General features: G+C 39.3%; 1 protein-coding gene across 1 annotated transcript in view; it reads left to right on the forward strand.

Moving 5' to 3' along the window:
* SPATA16 (spermatogenesis associated 16) overlaps positions 1-23,899 on the forward strand; it is a gene marked incomplete at both ends in the record, with an annotated part of 188,992 nt that overhangs the window by 72,919 nt on the left and 92,174 nt on the right. The window contains one exon of the mRNA XM_081328733.1: positions 6,419-6,508. Within this exon, the coding sequence (XP_081184859.1) occupies positions 6,419-6,508 (90 nt within the window). The remainder of the gene's footprint in view (positions 1-6,418; positions 6,509-23,899) is intronic.

A 23,899-nucleotide genomic window follows, 5' to 3' on the forward strand; every position in this document is an offset into this window, starting at 1 on the left:
GGGTACACCTTGAACAATCATCTGGATAAGCCTTAAAACTCTCAAATGAACCAAAGTAGCTTACAGATCTCAATTCTAAAGTGTCAGGGCTACCATATTCTTCCAGAAGAAAAAGGAAAGGAGGTTAAGAGCTGCAGAACAGATCTTCTTAAAGTAATAAAGAATCCTTTTGAAAAGGAAAAAAAAGTCCTGAAAGCTAATTTGTTGACATTACCTATCACTGGGTCATGAATCCCTGTGTGTTTACATCTATCAGAACACATCAAGCTTTGACTGTAGAAAATGTGTCATTAAGTACTAGTGCTATTGCTTAGCAATGGTACAGCCAAAAATCTGGTGGTGGTGGGGAGAATCAATATAGCTATTATCAGCCATTGACAACAGCTTGGAAAAGCAATAATCACCTTTAAAATCTTTTGCAAGAGTCCCAGCGATCAGCCAGTTTGTTAACCTGTCTCTAAGCAAGTTTATTGTAAAAATGGCACACACACACACACACACACACACACACACACACACACACACACACACATTGGATTTGGTGACACTGCTGTAGCTAATGTTTGGTTTTCAACAAACAGCGTGTTTCTTACTGGGACAGTACTGTGGCCCAGTGCAAAGAAGAATTGACTGGGAGTTTCAGAAAAGGGAAAAAAAAGTAGGAAGGAGTATAATTGTCATGACCTATGTATATCTGCTTATTTGAATATAAGGATTTTCTTGTATCAATTTCAGAATGGTTGTATCTTTTGTATTAATTTTTATGTACTGGTAGTCCTTGGCTTAGGACTGTAATTGGGATCAGAAGTTCTATGGCTAAGCAAGGAGGTATCTTAAGTGAATGACATCCCATTTTATAAACTTTTTGCCATGGTTAAATCTATCACTGCAATTGTTAAGGGAATCACATGGTCATAAAGCAAACCCACCTACCGCCTTTGAGTTTGCTTGTTGGAAGCTGGCTGAGAAGGTCACAAGTGGTGATCACATGGTTCCAGGATACTGCAACTGTCATGAATACATGTTCTGTTCTCAAGTACCCGAATCTTGATCATGTGACCATAAGGATGCTGCAAGGTGCATAAGTGCAAGAACTGGTCATAAGTCACGTTTTTTTTCAGTGCTATTGAAACTTGGAAAACTTTAAACGGCTAAACAAACACCGTACGTCAAAGACTACCTGCATTTAAAGTGCATACTGAAGAGCAGGGGTCCCCAACCCCAGGGCCATGGACTGGTACCGGACTCTGGCATGCCAGTAACTGGTCTGCACAAACAAGCAAAGCCCCATCCATGGAATGCAGGCAGCACACAAAACCACACACTCTCTGCTCTGTGGAAAACACTGTCTCCATGGAACCAGTCCCTAGTGCCCCAAAGGTTGGGGACCTCTGCTGGAGAGGTCAAGGATTGCTGGATATCTCTTGCAAAGCTTCACAGTCAGATGGTTCCTAATGGTTAGGACAGGAGCTCCCAACTAGGGGTGCTTGCAAACCCTGAGGGTACGAGATGATATTCCAGGGGGCGAGAAAAGTTGGCTTTTCAAAATTATAGTGTATATGCATAATTTGCTGCCATTATTTCAAACTTTTGTAAGGGGTGCGAGAATGTATCAGAAGCGTTCCAGGGGTGCAGGCTATAGAAAAGGTTGGGAGCCGCTGGGTTAGAATCTATCGGCCAGTTTAAGCTGGTGAGCTGTGCCACCTCCATTATTAGCATTATCTTTCAGAATTATTCTGTTTGGGCCATCGGGAGTATATAAATCTTTTAAATGGGCCTCTTTCCCTGTACCTGCCAGATCTCCCAACCAATTGCTCGCTTTTAAAAACACGATCAGCCCAATAATGGGTAACAACCCCTGGGGGCTACACAGAACAGTTAACAATCCTTGAGGGGCTGCATGGTGCAACAGTAACACTATCACTATACTATCACTGTACTATGTCCAATTAATCAAGCTATTCTGCTATGTCCAATTAATCAAGCTACTTTTAAATCCAGATCTAGCAGCTTTTCTGCGGATAGAAACCCCAGGAGTTTACTCAGTCAAGTGAGATGGAGCCATCCTGTTGTACTTTTCCCTTTGTGTTACTTGTTAGTCAATCTGCTTTTAAACAAGGGCTTAGCACTCAGATGAGATCTATATGTCTGGTGACCTTGCAGGAAATATATCAGTTCCTCCTTCTCCTGTTGCCTTTCCCAGTCTCAGCATTCAGGGGTTGAGAGGTTGTGCAAAGCTGAGTGACTTTCAAAAGATGGATAAGCCATTTGACCAAGCAGGACTCTTCCTTGCTTCCATCCCCATCTTAGCTATGAGTGAGCAGTAGATATTTTTCCCTGGCCAGAGGGGATAGAGATAATGCGAAGCAGAATCCTTTTCTTTAATATGTCCTGTGCACGGGGTATAAGAATAACACACAATGTGGCAGGGGGGCAGTAAATTGCATTTTGGTATAGTTTAGGCCAGCTAAACGTCTAAGGACACACAACCAATGGGGTGCCAGAAAAGCAGTAAGGTAGACGGCCTTTATAAAGCTTCAGCAACTGGGTGATGCTGTAATTTATAGCACATCTGAAAAACAAGGCCCTCAGTGATGAGAAAGCTATTTTTCCATTTACTAATCTTCTTAGAACCAAACAATAGACAATTATTAACTGAATGTCTGTCTTGAACATGCATTTCTTGAAATGCAAACAATATCCCTTGAAAGGGCCAATCAAGATACTTATCCAAGTTCACAGTAGGTGAAATGGTCCTCATACAGTTTTCTCCCTGATGCAGGACTGGAAGAAATTACTTCCCACAGGTGAGTTTTACATTCAGAGAAATGTTTATCATTGTCAGATCAGGCCAAGAAAGAGTTAAATAAATTCCTTGGTGTCAGTAGATATTTCCCCTTACCCCAACTGGCTTCTAATTGTATACTTTTAATTTTGATGTTAACTGGGAGGACGAGTTTAACATCTAGCTTGTCCTGCATTAAGGAATTCTGGTAGCTTTCAAGGAACTTTAGTGTTCCCCAAGGGCAGATTTTGAAATATAATCATTATTATATAAAGTTGAAATAATAATAGCAATAATAATAATGAGGTCTTTCATAGAGCCCTTTCCATCCTGAGATGGCAATGCACATCTAGTTTTGCAGAAAATATGCAAGGAGCTGCTGTGGTGCATACATATTTTCCTAAATAAGTGAGATGTTTATTGTCATCTCACACGTGAGCTCAGAGTGCAAAGTTTTTCAGACAGGTGGGGTGGCTTACCTGGTGAGATAGATAGGTAGTCCTCAACTTACAACAGTTCATTTAGTGACCATTTGAAGTTGAAAAAAGTGACTTATGACTGCTTTTCACACTTATGATGGCTGCAGCATCCCTGTGGTCCTGTGATCAAAATTCGGATGCTTGGCAACTGACTCATATTTATGACGGTTGCAGTGTCCTTGGGTCACAGGATCCCCTTTTGTGACTTTCTGACAAGCAAAGTCAAAGGGGGAAGCCAGATTCACTTCACAACCGTGTTACTGTTATGTACCAGCCTGCTACCGGCCCTGCAGAAAAAGCAGGGACAACCCCTTTACAAATGGCAAGAGGCTGGAATAAAGCCTGCCAAATTTATTAACATAAAACAGAGCAAAACAAGACACCAACCATGAAACAGGAGCTATGAAACAGGAACTATTCAAGCAGTTGCCTTCAGCAAACCAGCCCTCCCATGCATTCCCCTTTTATACAGTTCAGGGCGTGGCTTCTCTCTGCCTCCTTCCCAGGTGCCCCATTGCCTTCCTCTGTTTACTCCTGATTGACTGCCTCCTGCGTCGGGCGTCCTTGAACAGGGCCAGCTGTGGGTCATCTTCATCCACGCTGTCAGGCTCACACAGCTGGGTCTCCGTCGTGACCAGGTGGGAGGGGCCTGGCTGAGGGCTCTGCGGAGCCTCAAGGCTATCATCAGCAAGCTCTTCAACACCCCCCTCCTCCTCCTCTGAGTCGTCCAACCCAACTGCTGAACCCACAGACTGACCCTGAATCACAACAGTTACTAACTTAACAATTGCAGTGATTCACTTAACAACTGTGGCAAGAAACATCGTAAAATGGGGCAAAACTCACTTAACAAATGTTTCACTTAGCAACAGAAATGGTGGGCTGAATTGTGGTGGTAAGTCAAGGACTACCTGTCATTACAAAAGAAAAAGCATCTACCATCCCAACTGCAAGGGCCTGATCCTCCCCAATACTTTCCCTCAGTTTTGTGTGGTTGATTTGTGTATGTATTGTGAATAGTCATTAACACAAATGATAGATAAAAAGTCATTGTTATTGTTATATACTGGGTTCAATGCTTAATTGACGAGATGAGGTGAGTGAGTTCAGCAAGAATCATTCTTTATTTGTTGCAGGAACTGAACTGAGAAACGGGGCTGCGAATGCAGCAATTTATACCCTGGCCTCTAGGTGGCGGCCAATAGGCTTAAAGCAACCTATTGCTGCCCAAGAAGCAGCCAATGGCGGCGATGGAGACGGGTTGTCTGAGAAGCTGGGAGCCGTTAGCCAGCTTCCCTGCTTAAGCAACCTTCCAGGAATTAACCCCACGTGATATTCTTAAGTAAGACAAAGCCCAATACATTACAGTTATAATAACATATAGGACAAGGGTGTCAAACTCGCAACATCATGTGACGTGTCGTGACGTATCATGACTTTTTCCCCGTTGCCGGCAATGGGGTGGGTGCAATTTCGCTATGATGCATCCAGCCCACAGGCCAGCAGTTGGACACCCCTGATATAGGATGTTGCTGATCATTACAATTCTCACTAAAGGCAGGGAAACATATTCTTGGAGAATGGGAGAGAAGGTAAAGCTGCTGCCTCTGAAACAGACCATACTATGAATGAAAATTACAGTTATGACATAGCTTTAATAGACATTTGATAATAATAATAATAAAGTTGGAAGGGACCTTGGGGGTCATCTAGTCCAACCCACTGCTCAGGCAGAAAACCCTATACCATTTCAGGCAAATGGCTGTCCAGTCTCTTTTTATAAACTTCCAATGTTGGAGCATTCACTGCTTCTGGAGGCAGGTTGTTCCACTGACTAATTGTTCTGTCAGAAAATTTCTCCTTAGTTCCAGGTTGCTTCTGTCTTCAGTTAGTTTCCATCTGTTGCTTCTTGTCCTGCCTTCGGGCGCTTTGGAGAATAGCTTGACTCCCTCTTCTTTGTGGCAGCCCCTGAGATATTGGAACACTGCTATCATGTCCCCACTCATCCTTCTCTTCGTTAAACTAGACATACCCAATTCCAGCAACCATTCCTTATATGTTTTAGCCTCCAGTCCCCTAATCATCTTTGTTGCTCTTCTCTGCACTCTTTCTAGAGTCTCAACATCTTTTTTATATCATGGTGACCAAAACTGGATTCAGTATTCCAAGTGTGGCCTTACCAAGGCATTGTAAAGTGGTATTAACCCTTTATGTGATCTTGATTCTATTTTTAGTAACACCTGCTTGTCTAACTCAGCTGTCAACAGAATAGATGTCACTGTTGGGAATTGGGGAGGTAAGGGGTTGGAAAATGTTTTCAATGTAGCAATAAATGGAAGGACATGTATATACAGGTAGGTCTTGGCCTTTGACCACAACTGAGCCCAAAATTTCTGTTGTTATTTTTGCCCCATTTTACAATCTTTCTTGCCACAATTGAGTCATGGCAGTTAGTAGTACAGTTGTTAGGTGGATCTGGTTTCCCCATTGACTTTGCTTGTCAGAAGGTCACAAAAGGTGACCTCATGACTCTGGGACACTGCAACCATCATAAATATGAACCAGTTGCTAAACATCCAAATTCTGTTCATGTGACCCTGGGGATGCTGCAACACTATGAAAAATGGTCATAAGACACTTTTTCAATGTCACTGTAACTTTGAATCTTCACTCAAGAAATGGTTGTAAATGGAGGTCTACTTGTAGAGTACAGCCAACATTCAGGTAGTCCTTGGCCTATGACCATAATAGAATTTCCATCCTATGTCACAACAGTTGTCAGTCAAGACACCCAAGTGCCCAACCTGATTTTGTGACATTTTTTTGCAACAGTTGTTAAACAAATGTGTCGTCACAAATTGAATCTCATGGTCCTGTTGTCTTCAACGGGCATTTTTGCCAGAAAAAAAATCATAAATTACAGTCACCTGACTGTGGGCTGCTGAAAAGAACCATAAATGCAGGCTGGTTGCTGAGCACTAAAAAATGTGACCACGAGGTAGCAGGGTCAACTTATGTTGTAACGTTGAACCTGCTAAGTGACAAGTTGTAAGTCAAGGACTATCTGTACTGTCCAGAGTTAGATGTTAAATGGTTCTACCATATTATGTCACTTTAGGTCTTTGACCTGAATATTTACTTGCTGTTTTCGAAGGAGTATAATTCTGAACCCTGCCTATTTTCGCAACCATCTTCGTCAAGCTGCCGTCTTCCGATGCTTAGAGCGATATTCTGAGGCTGCAAGGTAGGACTGAGATTCATGGGGCAGCTTTCTGGCCTCAATTTACTTTTTTTTTCCTTTTACCTAGAAATAGCAATTGCCACATGGGATCATACTCTCCATCCCAACCTTCTGATCTTCCCCAGCATAGAGCTTTTCAGACATCCTGGGCTCCAATTTCATAATATGAGGAGAGTTGAAGTGGTAATCATGAGTTCTCAGGCCAGGGGTGGTAAACATTAATCAGTTGGCTTCAAGGCCTACCAAACTCTGGGCCAGGAGCCTGTTAATTTCTGGAGGAGGACAAAAGGAAGAAACAACCAACTGAAACTACCAAGGATTCAAAAGTTATGTGCCCTGCCTCACTGGCAATGAGCAATCAGCAGCTTCATATGGCTTTGTACTTGCCCTCAATAAAGATTCTTATTTATCTGAGCCCTGTAGGTGAGCCTTCTGCCATGTCTAATCAAGCAATGGAGCTAAGTGTGTAGCTTGAAGTGTCAAGAGATCTGCGATAAGCTGCCAAGTTTCAGTCATGGAAGCCTGACATATAAGCCCACAGGGACAGCATGTTTGACCATGTTGGAAATATCTGGTTTACAGTAGTCTACTGTATATACACACAGAAGTCAAATAGGAAATGGAAACAGGAATCTTTTCATTAACATAGGAGTTTGACAACAAACCTCAGTTAAAGTTGTAATTAGTGCACCATTGGGAGATTGAAAGAATGGGTTAGGAATAGATTGTCTGCTAGGAGAAAATCTCTGAAGTTACTAGGAGTCAAAAATAACTTGATGGCCCATAATCAATTTGCAACACACAAATGCCGGCTGAAGTCACGTGCCTTGGCCAATTCTGCATGGCTCTTCCCAATAGCATTCAGGAGGGTATCATTATCATAGTGTTATCATGCAAGCCTGGCCCTTTTCTATGCACATCCTAATACTGCATATATGTCAAATGGCGCTCAACTTATGCTGTAAAATTGCAGAGCTGCTTTTCTATTTCTGATTAAAGAAACAAAGTAAAATATACATTTATGGATTTCTTAAAGTAATATCCCATGCTTCATGCAACTATACCCTCATTTTATTCTCCCAACAACTCTAGGAAGTTCCTCAAACACACACACACACACACACACAGAGAGAGAGAGAGAGAGAGAGAGAGAGAGAGAGAGAGAGAGAGAGAGAGAGAGAGAGAGAGAGAGAGAGAGAGAGAGAGAGAGCCCAAATCTTTCAATGAATTTCCATATTTCCAACCTTGAATTTAGGTCTGTACTATCCTTGTCCACCACTTTAATCAGCTGATAAAGAAATCAAGGAAATTCCACCTACACTTGGTTGCAAAGTGGGAATATATATTCCTTGAAACTGATTTCTTACATGTTTTCTATTATATACAATGTTTTAATGGGAAAAAGAGGAATATGGTTCTCCACTAATTAAAATGTTTTAGTTGATGAATCTTCTGTTGTTGTTATTAATGAATGAATCAATTACATTTAATGAAATGTGCATATTGTCTGTCCCAGTTGTTCCTTCCAAGAAAAACATTGTATTCCCAGCTCTCTGCTTCTCCATTCCCAAATGGTCTGTTTTTCTTTTGCATCTGACATTCAGCCTGAGGGTGTTAAGTCTCCCTACGATATCAGGGGGAAAACATCAGAACTTCCACACATATGCTGAGGTTTTCCTCCTGCTGTTTGTGCTCCCATTTTCAGGTAAATAGACATAGAATTAGATAGCATCTAAGAATCATAGGATAACACAGTTGGAAGGGACCTAGGAGGTCTTCTTGTCCAACCCCCTACTCAAGCAGGAAACCCTATACCCCTGGTAGCAAACCTATGGCACGCGTGCTACAGGTGGCACACAGAGCCCTCTCTATGGGCACATGTGCCGTCACCCCAGTCCTAGGCCTTCAGCTGGGTTTTATAAAACCTTTTCGCTTTAGGCCTCCGCCGCCGTGTGCAAAAAAAAAAAGGTTCAATCAATCAATCAATTTCAATTTCTCACGGGGCGAAAAAAGATCTCACAAAGTTGGAATTGATTGATTGAACTTTTTAGTCCCACCCAGTCTGCCGTTACCACCGCAGCCACACCCACCCAGCGGGCCACACCCACCCGGCATCCAACGATACATAAGTGGGTTTTGGGTTGCAGTTTGGGCACTCGGTCTCTAAAAGGTTCGCCATCACTGCCCTATACTATTTCAAACAAATGGCTGTCCAGTCTTCTTTTGAAAGCTTCCAGTAATAGAGCACTCACAACTTTTGAAGGCAAGCTCATCTTCAAGCCTAACTCATGTCGCTAGGGCATCTTTAAGACTAACCAACTTTATTAGGACAAAAACATTTCCTACTAAGAAAGTCAGTTGGTGTTGGAGATGCCATCAGAGACCACATCTCCTTCATGATCCTAGACCTGTGCTTTTCAAATTTGACAACTTTAAGATGTGTGGACTTGCTTAGACTGACACAACTATTGGTTTCCCAATTTCAGCTAGAGTCTTAGCACCTGAGTTTACTCTTAAAAGGAGTGATTACTTTACTAATACAGAAAAGCTAAGGCTCATCGTTAAAAAAAGAAAGGTCATATTTAACTTTTAAAAGATCCTTTTTCATTTCTTCTATAGTGGTTCAGGCTTTCATGGCTGGCATCAATCAAGTAGTGATGAGCTTTTGAGCTTAACTGTCTTGCTCTAGTTTTCTTGGGTCATGACATTTTGAAGGCGGCTGCGGCTGGCAAGCTGGTTTTATTTCTTATTCCAAGAAAAGAGAGCAATCATCACATTGGTTTCAAAAGGAAAACTATTCCTCAAATTTGAAAACACGTGCATCTTTCTCAAGCTGCATTTTTGTGTTTAGCCAAATATTTGCTAAAACATCTGTCAGCACAATCCTTAATATTAGCATGTTGATTTCTTCAGTCAAAAACACTGCATGTCTGCATGTGTGTATAAACACAGAGATATATACATGGACTAATATCTGTTGCAGTGTTTCTCAAAGCTGGCAGCATTAAGGTACTTTATGTTGATTGTGGAATTCTGGGAACTGAAGTCTGTGCATCACAAAGTTGCCAAGCTTGAGAAACCCTGGAATGTTGAAACCTAACTTAGATAAAATCCTGTATGGTTTTTTTAAAAATCATAGAAACTCGGCAAGTCAGTGGAAAATGGGATACAGAATAAATGAACACACGTAAGCACACACGCTTGTTCCAGTGTGTGTAATGAAAATATAAAGAAACAGTTTCTGAAGACTTAGAAACTACAAGAACAGCTAATGAAATTGTTGTGCAAGTGAAATAGAATGTTAGGGAAACTTGTAAATAAACTGTAGTGAAGACTAATGCTAGAATTGTAGAATAAATATCATGCTTATAAATAGAGAGCATTAAGGTTAACGTGGCAATGGTAAATCTTTAATGAGCTGACAGTGCTGTCATGAAATATTTGCCACTGAAATTAAGAATCAAGATCTGTTCTTAGATACTCAAGTGAAGTTGCTTATAAATTGGTGGCTGTTCTTTCTTTCAACCTACTCATCCTCTTCTAGGCATATATGGATATTAGATCTAAACACTTACAGGTAGTGCTTGACTTACAACCACAAATGAGCCCAAAATTTTTGTGGCCATTGTGTGGAACTGTTAGCACCATTTGCGAGGAAGAGAGGGATGGTCTTGGGTTCCAGGAGAACCATGTTGCTGACTTCTTGCTGCAAACTAGAATCTGCACAGGTAGTTCTTAACTTGGGAACCCAACATTTCTGTAGCTAAGCAAGACACTTGTCAAGTGAATTTTGCCCCATTTTATGGGGCACAGTTGTTAAGTAAATTACTGCAGTTGTTAAGTTGGTAACAAGGTTGTTAAGTGAATCTGGCTTTCCCATTGACTCTGCTTGTCAGAAGGCTGCAAAAGATGGTCACATGGATCCAGAACACTGCAGCTGTCATAAGTACATGCCAGTTGTCAAGCATCTGAATTTTGATCACATGACCATGGAGATGCTGCAATAGTTGTAAAGTGTGAAAAATGGTCCCTTTTTCATTGCTGTTGTAACTTTGAATGGTCACTAAATGAATTGTTGCAAGTCAAGGACTACCTGTAGTCATATATCACAATGTAATCCAACCACTTTTCTTTTTCTTAAGACGCACCAATCATAGCATCAGAGAAAGTGAAATCATCATTTCATGTAAAATAGCTCAAAAGGAAGAATCCAGCTGTGTTCAGTTTGCTAGTGTCAGGCTCCAGAAACCAAGAAAGACAAACGTGATTCTTGCAAGCAGATTTCTTTATTGTTCCTCACCTACAGACATAAGCATAGCTCCCACACACTCTGGAAACTATTAGGGAGGAGCTGTCTTCACCCTCTTTCTCTCATGTAAGCTATCTGTACTGAGTTGTCTCTTGCTCCAAATTATATTCCATTGCAGCTAGAGTGTGAGTCCTAAACTAAATTGCTATTTTGGAAATGCCATGTTCAGGGTCAACCACTGGGGAAATCAGGAGATTCATGCAGTTCTAATGAGTATAAAAGTTTATTGCAAGCTTAACCTCTCTACAAGAATCTGAGCTACTAACGGTCAAGGGATATTAATGGGAGTTAAGAAAGATATTCAAGGTGGGCTGGACTTATCTATCTTGTGGGTGCACAGGAACTCTTGACTGATGATGTGTTTGACCCCTCCCTCGGGCTCAGTCTGGTCATCTCCTACATTCAGCTAGCAATAACCAATTCAGGAAGGTTTCCCAAATGGACTAGTTGTACTTCAGATTAGGAAACAAACTACCTTAAACCCACCCCAAAAGAGAAGATACCCACTCCACCAGATATAGTACTTGGAAATGTGAATTCTTCATTTATGAAAATAATAATAGTAACAATAACTGTAACAGAAAGACAGCAGAACAGAGTGCCATAGTAACACCCTGGGATGGCATTAGTAAGGGTCTCAAATTGATTTAATCCTGCAGCTGTCCAGAAGAGCCTTGAGTATTTAACCTTGAGATAAAAATCTATAAGCAAGTCTGAATTAGTTCATGATTCAAAGAGTGGTTTTAGGGCATGTATCATAATGTTCATTGCCCATCAATTGCTGCAGGAGAATGCTGGATCCATGAAGCCAGGGACAGATTCTTGTAAATTCTGAGCTATGCTTGTGAAGATCTGAGACATTCCAGCAAGACATTGAGAGGTCCTCTGTATTGTTTTCTTGCAGGCTTTTCATTTCCCTAGCACTGATGGTGTTACTTAGTTTGGGTAATGAAATTTGCAAGAAAACAACCAAGCACAGACAGCAAACACCAACAAGCCCTCATTTTAACCCTGAGCAACTAATAATCTTCTTTATCAGTAGGACATTACCAGAAGAATATCATCCTAGATATGCTTTAAGTAGAATCATAAAAAATATGTTTAGTTACTTGCATTATAATATATTGTATAATAACGTTTGTTCAAAGTAAGTCCAGATAAGTGCAGTCAAGATAATGCAGAGCAGTAAGATAAATACTCAGAGACCTGGTTTGGTCTAGTGCAGGGGTCAGCAACCTGAAACAGGGAAAGAGCCACTCGGAACCGGTTCCCTCACAAAAGGAAAAACTGGGAGCCGCAAAAAATGTGTGCGCATGTGTATACATGCGCACATGCGCAGAACAGGGGTTGACTGAAGAGTGGAGCCAAGGCGAGATATGCACCTACCCTGCATATTTGAATTGATTGGTTGAACATTTTTAGTCCCACTTTTTTTTTTGGACTGCATGGCAGTGGACTGGGAGCCGCAGGAGACAGCTGAAAGAGCCGCATGCGGCTCCGGAGCCGCGGGTTGCAGACCTGTGGTCTAGTGGTTAAGGTACCATGCTAGAAACCAGGAGACTTATAGTCCTGCCTTAGTCATAAAAGCCATCTGTGTGACCTTGGGCCAATCACTTTCTCTCAGCCCACAACCTGAGGCTTGGGTACAAGATGGATAATCAATTCCTCTCATACCCAACAGATCAATACTTGGTTGATCTGAAAAAAAGCAGATCTTGCACTTGCAAGAAAATGCTAGGAAAGAAAAATAAATGTGAATTAGGAAGAGCCATGGAAAATGATAGAGGATGGGGAAGGAGCTTTCAATTCTGTGGTGAAGGCGGCATGGCTTATAGCATAATACCAATGGCCATCACCAACAAGATGATGGTCCTCAGTGCATCTAGTAATGCTCATCGGGTTGAATTGATTATAAGGACCCATCAAGCTCACACAGTTGATGATTCTATGATATCTGTCTACCCTGTCACTAAAAAATACCTTGGTAATTATAATTAGCATGGAATTCTTTGCTCATACAAAATCATAAGCACCATTGTTGGATCTGAGTTTCAGCTGACACAAAGTCATTTGCTAGAAAAGGATAATTTTCTTTCTCCTTTTGTCCTCTACCATGTATCTAAATCTAGTTGGACTGCTCCACCCGTTAGAGAATGGATCCCATTGTTTGAGCAGAAATTAACTCTCAAGATTAATACAGTCTTAGTAAAAGATCAGACAAACCCGTGATCTTCCAAGTGCTAAAACATAAGATAAACAGAATGAAAAATGACATACATATGCTTACTGATTGGATGAGGCAACTGACATTTTCATAGCCAACTTGTGAACTTTCTCCAGATTTTATTATTGGCTCTACTTATGCATGGAAATTCCTATTATTATTTTTTTAAAGGACCCAAAGCATCGTCAGAATAAACATTAATTGCAAACTGATTACTTCAAAACACAACTAAGCTTCACCTTGGGTCTCCTTTGCAATGCACCCAAGCCTTCAGTTTTTGTCTGGTGTTTGCTTTGTGTATAATAATTCTATTGTTGTAATATTTCTGCAGATCAAGAAAATAAGGTACTCTCTGATTTAACTGATTTGTCATACACTTTGTGTGAAATTTTAAGGCTGTTGTTTTACCAAAATAGTTGAATCTAACAAGCAAGACAGAACTAATCCATCTTATATCTCCTCAGAACTCATGCAATGATTTCTCTACTAAATTCAGTTTTGATTTTTTTAAAAAAAACAACACAAATATTCCTTTGTGTTTTCCAATAGCAGGAATTAGTTGCACTCAGTACTGATTAGCCAAAGCAGATGGAGTGACCCAGATTTCTGTACAATTTCTGAGACAAGTTTGTAATATTAAAAAAACCCTTTGCTTTAAATATAATAAGTCTATAAACGAACATCCACACAACACTTTATTTTAAAAAGTTAACAGGCTCTGCCTCTAGCACATGAGTAGTCCATTATACCTGTGATTTCAATTACAAATCAGCACATACAAGTGGACCTTTCTCCCCAATTTAAGTAGCAACAATAGCAACTCAAATCAAGGATGGGAATTAGCTAGCTTCAATTGGTAAAAGAACATGTACCAGGCTCTCTCAGATTGATTGGAAAGCATGCTAGAGAACATGATGAAAAAAAAGTGTTCTTTCATTTAAAGCTATAAAAGAAAAGACAAATTTCCTTGCACCGAGTCTGGAAATAGAAAGGTAGCTGCTGAATCTTGAAGAAATTCAGAGTTATATATGCTACCAGGCGACCTTGTGACCCATTGGGTCATTCTTTGAAAGAAACATCGTGCAGTCTGATGTGGCCAGAATGAACATTAAAAAAAAATTACCCCAATGCTGGATTGATTATTTAAAAATAGCATATATTATAAATAGAAAAATAATTGTATTGGCAAGTGGGCTTCTTAATGAAGTCAATATTAACCTACTTAAATAGATAAACAGGAAGAGGCCTATGGAGACTCTCAGTCATCCAGGTCATGGCTGTCTCCAAGGTGCTTTTCCAAGAGGCAACTGGACTTTCTTGTTTTCCTTTGAAGACGTTTCGCTTCTCATCCAAGAAGCTTCTTCAACTGAGAAGCAAAAGTCTTCAAAGAAAAACAAGAAAGTCCAGTTGCCTCTTGGAAAAGCACCTTTGAGGTAAACAGGAAGACTATAGGAGAGCGAGAGTAGGAGTGACTTTGACTTCCTGCTGGCTTCCCCATTGAGTTTTCCTGTGGGAAGCTGGTAGGGAGCCTCAGAAATCACATGACCATGGGGACACTGCAATGGCCACAACTTGGAAAATAAAACTGGTCTGAATATCATGAAAATCTGAATTCCACAGGCCTATATTTTTAATGTACCCTTTAAGTTAGCAGAATCTGGATTATTTAATTCAAAAAGGTATTGCAGCTTAATAGACCATTTGGGCTAACTTTAAAGGTACAAACCAACAAACAGATAAACGGAATGAGAGTTTTGGTAGTCTACAAATCCAGGCAGTTGCATATAGCAATAGCAATAGTCTAGTACAGACTGGAAATTTCAAAAATATGAATTACGATAGCCACATCCTGGATATTTCTTTGGACTTCTGGGCTTTGTTATTTCTTCTGGCTCGTGGAAAATAAATTCAATTTGAATGTTGAACATTTCTCCAGGTGCTCTGGAGGATGGAATGGATCCACTGCACCAATTCTGGACACAACATTAGCTGACACAGCAAAGCTTCATTAAGAATCAAGAAAAGAAGCAAGCTACTTGCTCTCACTAGGGCATGGGTAGGCAACCTTGACTCTTTTATGACTCGTGGACTTCAACTCCCAGAATTCTGGCTCAGGAATTCTGGGAGTTGAAGTCCACGAGTCATAAAAGAGCCAAGGTTGCCTACCCCTGCACTAGGGAGCCAGACAAGGTATTCTCTTACAGTAAGCCTTTCCTCTAAAAAAAATTATTTAAAAACAAAATGGTGCTTGAAAATATGACTTCAGAACATGCTATGAGGGCCATCCAATTTACCACACATTTTTATTCATTGATTCCATCCAGAAATCTCTCATTCTGTGCCTAAGCAGATACACTTAAGATCACACCATTCTTCCCCCCTTTTTTTATTTCATGTTCCCTTTTTCCTTTCATTGACTAAAGCTTACTACAGATTAACATTTCATTAAAACATGAAAACAAACTATGGCTTGAATTCCTAAGCCAAGATTCCAACCTACTATTTCATCTCAACCAGCACGTTGCAATTGCAAGCATATCATATGCAAAAGAGGACATAATTTGTCATATTTGGATGCAGTGGCAAAGTATGGTTTAATTCAATATTACACAGCCCGACATTACCACATCCAAAGTCCCTATGGAGCTGGGGAGATTTATATATGTAATAAATAAATAATAAAGAAGCAACCAAGAGTCAAGATTGATGCAAATGAAATCTTATTGAGTTAATGCGATTAATGTAACTTTAATTGCATTTTTATTGAATCAATTCTACAGTATTGAATCAACTCTAATTATGTCCTCGTCCCATGTATTTGTGGGAGTACAACCTTTGGCATGCAATCAAAATCTAAGTGGAGTCCTAGCTACAAAAAAGTTTAACTGGTAGTGAGGTCAACAGTTCAGTGGAGAAGGAAATGGACAAGGAGCCATACAGTCAGAATTTTCATTGGCTTGCTGAAATCTCTAATGCAAGTCATGAACTGCAGCCTTGATGGTACTCTGAATAATTTTCATAAGTAAAGCAAATGACCAATAAAATGTACATCTGCCAAATGAGCTCACAGTGTGCTGCTCAATGAAGAAGGAGGAAACATCTAGTAAATTCTTCAGATTTGGCTACATTCCATGTTTGAGTAGCTTTTCTTTTTCAGGGCACTGGGTGCTATCAAAACATAGAAACATTAAGAGATTATCTTTCTCTCACTTGGAAAGCATTTTACTGAACCAGTAAAAGCAAGAGTTTCGTTCCTTGCTGATTTGCTTCTTCTCAAGATATGTTTCTTTGGCTATGGGAGAGTTCAGGAGCTCCAGCCTTAACACCCCTGCATCTTCAAATGACAATCAGCTGGAAAGATTTCCCCTACTAGCCTATGCTTTAAGTCAGGGATCCTCAACCCCTGGGCCATGGCCTTCCTCAATCTAGATCCAATACTGCACCATCCAGTGCTTCCTCTCTTCTTCCAGTGGTATACATTTTTCCACACTAGGCAAACACAATTCTTATTGCTATTAATACATATACAATTGAATATCAACATCTTTATCACATTTTTCTAATATTATGCATAATATCAATAGTGTCAGTTTAAAATATCTTTTCTAACCAAGACATCTCAATTGCATTTGCACTTAAAATCCATTTGTTCAATCAATATCCTGTTTTTCCCGCTTTTTTAAAATGTTGATTTCCCATCAATGTTCAAAGTGTCTCTATCGCTTATAGTTTTCTCATAATAAATTATATTTGGGTAACCAAAAGCTTCCCTTTTTCAGACCCTCTTAGCATTTTCATATTTCCCTTCTCATACCAAAATATAGTATTCTAGTTGCAGATCCTATCTGTCTAGTTATAATAATACTTTTATTTCTAACAATTGTCGGTTCTCTTAGCCATGTTCAAACATCTATTTAATGGTATAATATCCCATCTAATAGGTCAAAAGCTCTATTTTCTTCAGTCTTACTCCAGCTTTCTTCTTTTGCCAACTAACATTCCAAGTCAATGCATTTGAATCATCAAGTAGTTCTTCCTCTATTTTTGTGTATATTGTTTGGAATAAGAAAGGCAACTTGATTAAAGTATTTTTGGAAGAATGCTCAGCTCATTTATATTCATTATACAGCCTCCCTCCTTCTCCAATTTTCCACAAGTCTCCTAACAATTTTATCTTCCGTTTGATCAGCTTTTCTTCCTTATTCTCAAATGTCTTCTGAGATCTTGACAAGTAAGGTATCTTTTCCATTTCTGGTATTATCATTACGTCTTCTAATTCTTCGTTTGTCTGAGTCTATCTGCTGCTGCCTTCCTTTAGGTCCTCCATCTTTGGATCCACTTTCTCTAGTTTTCCTTCTATTTTCTGGGTTATTAGTTCCTTCTTTATAATCATTTTCTGAATTTGTAGGCTTAGATTAGAAAATTGTTCTTTTATCTCCTTTGCATCATTTTAGTCTCATCATGTAATAAAACAGTTGTCTCTTGGATTGATTTCAACATAGAAAAAATTTATTTCTGAGATTCATCAACATTTTCTTGTTGGTATGTCAAGCGGGGGCTTTGAAGACAAGTGTTAGGGATGGTTTTTTACCATTTAAGGCTAAGTATGGAACATCCATTTTGTTTTTGTATGTGGTCTTTATAGTCCAATCTATTTAGGGATTTAAAGTTTCAGTCAATTGTCATTTGAACTCCAAATTCTCGAACCAGCCTATCAGTCTATCCTTAAGCCTCCCCTAAACAAATATAAGCAAAATTCAAGTTTTTCTGTCCATTGAAAAACATGTCCTTTCTGTCCAGAGAGAAAAAAGCTGTTAAATGTTGTTCATCAATCAAAAGTTTATAATCCAAGGTATTCCATCATCTCAATCAGTTCCTCTGTTTCTTCTACAGAGAAATAGCTCCATGACACGGGTCTAAAAGCATAATAGATTGTTGTGCCATGGTGCCATCTTCCAGTTTTTTAAATCCAAACTTATATTACAAACTTTTCAAGTCTCTTTTCTAAAAAAAAAAGTCTCAAAAGCACTTTTAGTCCTATTTCAAAGCTATATATCTGTATTGATTCCAAATTAATCTTGTAACTTTCTCTGTTTTCCCCCAAGCAATTAGTTCACCGCTTTTCTTTTCCTGAGGGAATGGGTGGAAATTCCACTTCCCTCTTTCCTCGGGGGGGGGGGATTCTTTGCTTTGGGCATTTTTTTCCAGGAAAAAATCTTAAAGTCATAAAGAGAGGATAAAGTCTCACCCAGTTCTATCCACGTTGCTCAAATGTTGCTCATTAGTGCTTATTTTCTTCAGTTGTCAGCAGCTTCTGACTGGCCACACAAATGTGGCCAGTCTTTCCCCCACCAGTTTGGAGGGCTTCCTCAGATCAAATGGGCCGCTGCCCCTCCATGATCAATGAGGGTCCCCTCCTTCTTTGTTGCCTCTCCAAGGTGACTTTCGACCCTTTTTAGGGTCCCCAGCAGGGCAAAATCGAATGTGGAAGACAGAGCCCCATCTTCCTGCATCCGTCAGGCCATGATGCCTAACTGGAAGCCATACTATGTATACTATATAGTAGTATATATTTATACCATGCAATGTATTTCACTATACCTTTCTAGCTTACAATTCATCCAAGTTTCCAACACATCCATATACCTCTTTGCCCTTTGCTCCTTAAGTTTTTCACTTCTCCTTTTTGAAGGATCTCATAAACTGCATCCAACAAAACTTTCTTGGTCTTTTGCCAAGCTATTCATTTTTCTTTCATAGATTTGTTTTCCAATTCTATGCTCATTTATTCTCTCTACATGAGTAAACCACTCAACCTACTTCACTCAGGTTTCCATTCAATCTCCATTTACCCATTACCATTCATTCTTGACTTTATCCCTTCTAGTTTAATCCAGGAGTCTTAGTCTTAAGTACCAGTCATTCCCATTGCAACCAACCTACTTTTATGTTTCTCCTAAAATACTCACTTCCCATTCCCATATAGCAAAATGGGGTGAAGCATGCTTTTATGTACAGCTTTTATTTCTGCATTGCTAAACAATCATTCCTTGCAACAGACCAAGGGGACATCACATATTCTTTTCTTTAACTTTCTGCTCACCTTGAACCATTTGCTAAGCATTCTGTTTGTTTTCACACATGATTCTTGCTTTTAGTGCATTCAGCAACCAATCTTCAACTCCACTTTCATGCAAAATTTCTCTAATTCTGTTTTATTAATTCATCAAACATTTTTCTCTGTACCTACAGTACATACATAAATACATACATACATATACATATAAATCTGCCCACATACTAACAAATATTACTGTAAAGGTTTTTTTTTAAAAAAACACAAATCTTATTTTCCACAAATCGTATTGGATACATGGAAATTTACAGGAGAGAGTGAAGGTAGGCAAACAATGGAAATTGTGAGATGATGTTATTACACAAATGTTGCAAGCAATGTGCGTGCATGAGTTGTGAAGTATGTATGTAATGGTGTCATTTGCCTGATAATGTGTATCATTATTTTAACATCATGTTTTGCTGCAGAGTCCTCTGACTTGACATATATGCACAAAGAGAAATTCTTTGCAATATATCATTGGAGCCTGTATAATAGGCCAGATTAAAACCAGTGTCAGATGTGAGACGGTACCCACAAAATAATTTCTATGCTTGATTCATTCATCTTCAGCAGTCTAGTTTTCAGAGCTCAGAAATAATAGCTAAGCTCTCATAGCAGTTGACTTGAACTGATCCAAATTTTGGAGCTGTTTTGATTACTAATTAATGTTTGTCTTTACCAAACCAGGCAGTGTATTATCTCAGCTAACAGAATTTATTTCTTTAAAGGAGATGGTAATGGATTCATGAGATAAGTTACTGCAACAGAGCTGAAACAACATTTTTATCATGGCACACTTAGTCTAAAATCAAAATAAATGTCTCCATAATAATCAGTGATGTGCCATTTCACCCATTTACTGCAAAATTATCTATCGCATTGAGTATATACGAGTAGAGGGAAAAATCTATTTTTCCCCCTCTGACATAGTATAGGTTTGTCTGATGGTTATAGCATTTCAGACTTCAAACAAGGGGTGCTCAACTGACCAAAATAAACATATCCCTAGTGGTTTTCAAAAAAAATCTAGAAGAGCACCTTATTAGGGCTTAACCAGAACTTAAGCAGCTTTTGACTACTGTGTGTAGACTTGTCTGTGGAGATTTTCAGTCATCCAGGTCAAGGTTGTCCCAAAGGTGCTTTATCAACAGGCAACTGTACTTTTTTTCCCCTTGAAGATGTTTTGATTCTTATCCAAGAAGCTTCTTCAGTTCTGACACTTCTTCAGTCAGAATGAAGAGAGGAGAAGTGAAATGTCTTCAAGGAAAAACAAAGTCCAACCGCCTTTTGAAAAAGCACTTTTGGGATATGTGTAGGGGTCCATTTCATGTTATGATTTGTAAATCTGTACATAGTGAAGTATGCATAAACAAACATCTAAATAAACAAACAAGCATGCCATGGCAATATTTTGTTTCTGCTAATCTCTCATGGCATTGTTTTCCTCTCTTCCCCAGCCCTTATGTGAGATGAGTGGAAGTCATCCTGTGTCAAGGAAGAATTTTTTTCCCCTAGTTCCAATCCAAGGGTAGCCATAAAGTATCTAAAATCTGTTAGGCTTTGTCATTCATTATACTGGAGAACTCAAGTGATTGCAGTCACTTGGGGGGAAAAAGGCAAGGTAGGGATTGGAAACACTTGGAAGAACCACCATGTGTCTTTCCTGGTTTGGGGGGGTCTGACATCAATCGTGCCAAATTGAAGCATTCTGCTATCTGCATCTATCATATTCTCTGAGAGCTTTTAGGGAGGGGCTGCCTTCATCCTCTTTCTTTAACACACAATATCTGGACTGAGTTGCCTCTTGAAATGCACCCCCTCCCTCCCTCCCTCCTGGGAATTGATCTCCTCGCTGCATTCCATCACAATAATGACATTTTCATTTCAGATACATCCAGATTAATGCTTGATCCAGCTAGCTCATTCAGGAGTTTGCCTTCCTTGGTGGAATAAGTCCTCAAAGATACTGTTTCCATTGATAATTAAATTGAATTTAATTAAAATTATATCTATTATTCAAGGGACACCTGCTATATAACACATTTTAGGTACCTGTTAAAAACTCATTCTTTTACCAAGGACTGAATATATTGTTTTCTTTCTCCCATCTCTCCACATGAAGTGAATATTTCATACAGTATTAATGATTATTTATTATATAATTTATCGCTCTTTCTATTTGAAAATGGCAGCTGAGAATTAGTGTCTTCCGTATCTCTTTATCCCCATCTAGTGGCTATGCAGTCCAGATATGACAATGTTAGTTGCCATCAAGTCAATGTTGATTTATGGCAGTTGTGTAAACAGCTGTCCTGAACTCAATCTTCAGTCAGGCAGCTAATCCTTGTTAGAGTGAAACCTCTGGTTGATGTAATTGTATCAATCCATTGCACTGTTGGTCTTCTCCCTTTGCATGTTCCTTCAACCCTGCCCAACATGTCTTTAGTAAAACAAAATTTTAACCTCTGCTGGGTTTAGACCCTTCTAGGTCTCAGCCAATCAGACTGAAACATGCTAGAATGAGTTCTCACCTTTCACACCACCCTTCCTACAGTCAGGGCTTTTTTTGTCATAGAATGCTCAGAATGGAGTTCCAGCACCTTTTTTGGATGGAACCTTGTAGGGTAGGCAAGGTGGGTTTTGTGACGTGTGAGTTCCGGCACCTTTTTCTTTTACAAAAAAAGCACTGCCTACAGTCATTTGGAAATTGTAATTTGCACCAAGTGGAGCATGGCCCATTGATGGGAGTGAGATTTTATATATATATATCTATTAAACATTTAACTTTTTTAAAAAATCCAAATGACTCCTGCTTATTGTATACACTTTAGTACAAGATGGAAAGGATCAACAGTGGTGTGGAATGTAGGTGAACAGGTAAGAAATTCTTAATTAATCAGATTAAATTGTTAGGAAGCATACTCATCATCATTTTGTAATAATATTTATAAGCAGAATGCCTTGTCTTAATTAGTAGATGATAGATAGATAGATAGATAGATAGATAGATAGATAGATAGATAGATAGATAGATAGATAGATAGATAGATAGATGATAGATAATAATAATAATAATAATAATAATAATAATAATAATAATAATAATAATAATAATAAAGTTGGAAGGGACCTTGGAGGTCATCTAGTCCAACCCCCTGCTAAGGCAGGAAACCCGATAGATAGATAGATAGATAGATAGATAGATAGATAGATAGATAGATAGATAGATAGATAGATAGATAGATAGATAGATGAGAGAGAGTTACACATAGATGAGAGGGGGCATTTCAAGCTGCATAGTGTATGTGTGTGCACAGAGATAGACAATTGCAATGCAGATTGACTTTTCTATTTGCTCAGCCAAGATTGAAAAAAAAAAACCTCCTTCCCCAGTTGCAGTGATTTTCTTTTTCCTACTCATCAAGAATCCCACACTCCAGAGAGAACACAAAACTCAAAGGCATTTGTGTATCTTCCAACTCGTAAACTGAAGGCCCTTCAACTTACATCTCCTGATGCAATATGGTGTTAATGTGTAGATATATTTACATGCAAATAGTATGCACCAGGACTGAGAGCTGTAAAGAGTGCAGTCCTCAAGGAAGAGGAGTCTGTTTGTTTGTTTTTTCCCCTTGAAGCAATCTTGACAACAAATACTGTTCCCAAAGCTGTGATCTACAGAACTGGAACATTCTCGTTCTCATCAGTAGGCCCATGTCTCTTTCTCAACCTAGTAAGCAAGCAGAAGCTTCAAAATAACAAGATAGGAAAGGGTTAAAAATGCCTTCCAGCATGCTGCAGTCTCATTGATTGAAACATATAAGGAGATAGACCCAGCAGATGTTTGCTTTCTTTTTTTTAAAGCAAAGCATGTATGTTTAAAGCAAAGACAGAATTAACAGAGTATCTTGTTTCTCCCTGCCTGGCTTGCCAAGAACACTCTACAAAGCTAATAATACTGTCTTTTATACCTCTTTTTTTCCTATTATATTTAATATATTTTAATGCCTTCTTTATGCTTCTGTTTGGTTCTGCCCTCCTAATCTACAGTACCAGTTGTAGCCAATATTGGAGCAGGTGCTACTTTTCTTGCGTAGAACAATGATTGTTATTTTTAAAGGACAGTTTCTAGAACTTTCACCCTTGGCCACTGATCGTGGGCTGTTCTGCTTTGGGAACAGAGATATTATGGCTTATTACCTTAGGATGAGTTCCTATTTTAATGGCAAATACTGTACCAGAGAAAGAAGCATAGAGATTTATCCTGGCACTTAATATTTTAGTGCCTTGCAGGAGATTTATTTTTGCAACTGGTCCCAGCAATATCCTGCTCAAATCACCTGGGAATACATACATAATCCAAACAGCATGCTGAAGGCCTTATGCCACTACTCAATGGCTTCTATTTTATATGATGAAGTTTCATGTGCTGGCAGTTTGCAAAGAGAGAGCGGAAGCCAGCACATGAAATATATTCCTGCAGCATTATGTCACAGAAAAGAGAGAGGAAAGGAAAGAAGGAAGGGAAAGGAAAGTGAAAAAGGAAAGGAGTCCTGCAATCTAAGTATTTATTTTTAGAAGCAGATATGATTTAGAAGCTTTGCTACCAAAGGTTTAAGGTTAAAATAGGCCCCAAGTAGGTAGGGCGAAAGAAATTATAATTTGCACTCAGAGCATTCTCCCCACTGCTGTGTGCTACTAAAGTTGTCTCTCATGGTGTCTGCCTGGCAGGGATGGCTCACT

The sequence above is a fragment of the Vipera berus genome (genome assembly GCF_964194415.1).
Source record: "Vipera berus genome assembly, chromosome: 5".
Taxonomy (NCBI): domain Eukaryota; kingdom Metazoa; phylum Chordata; class Lepidosauria; order Squamata; family Viperidae; genus Vipera; species Vipera berus.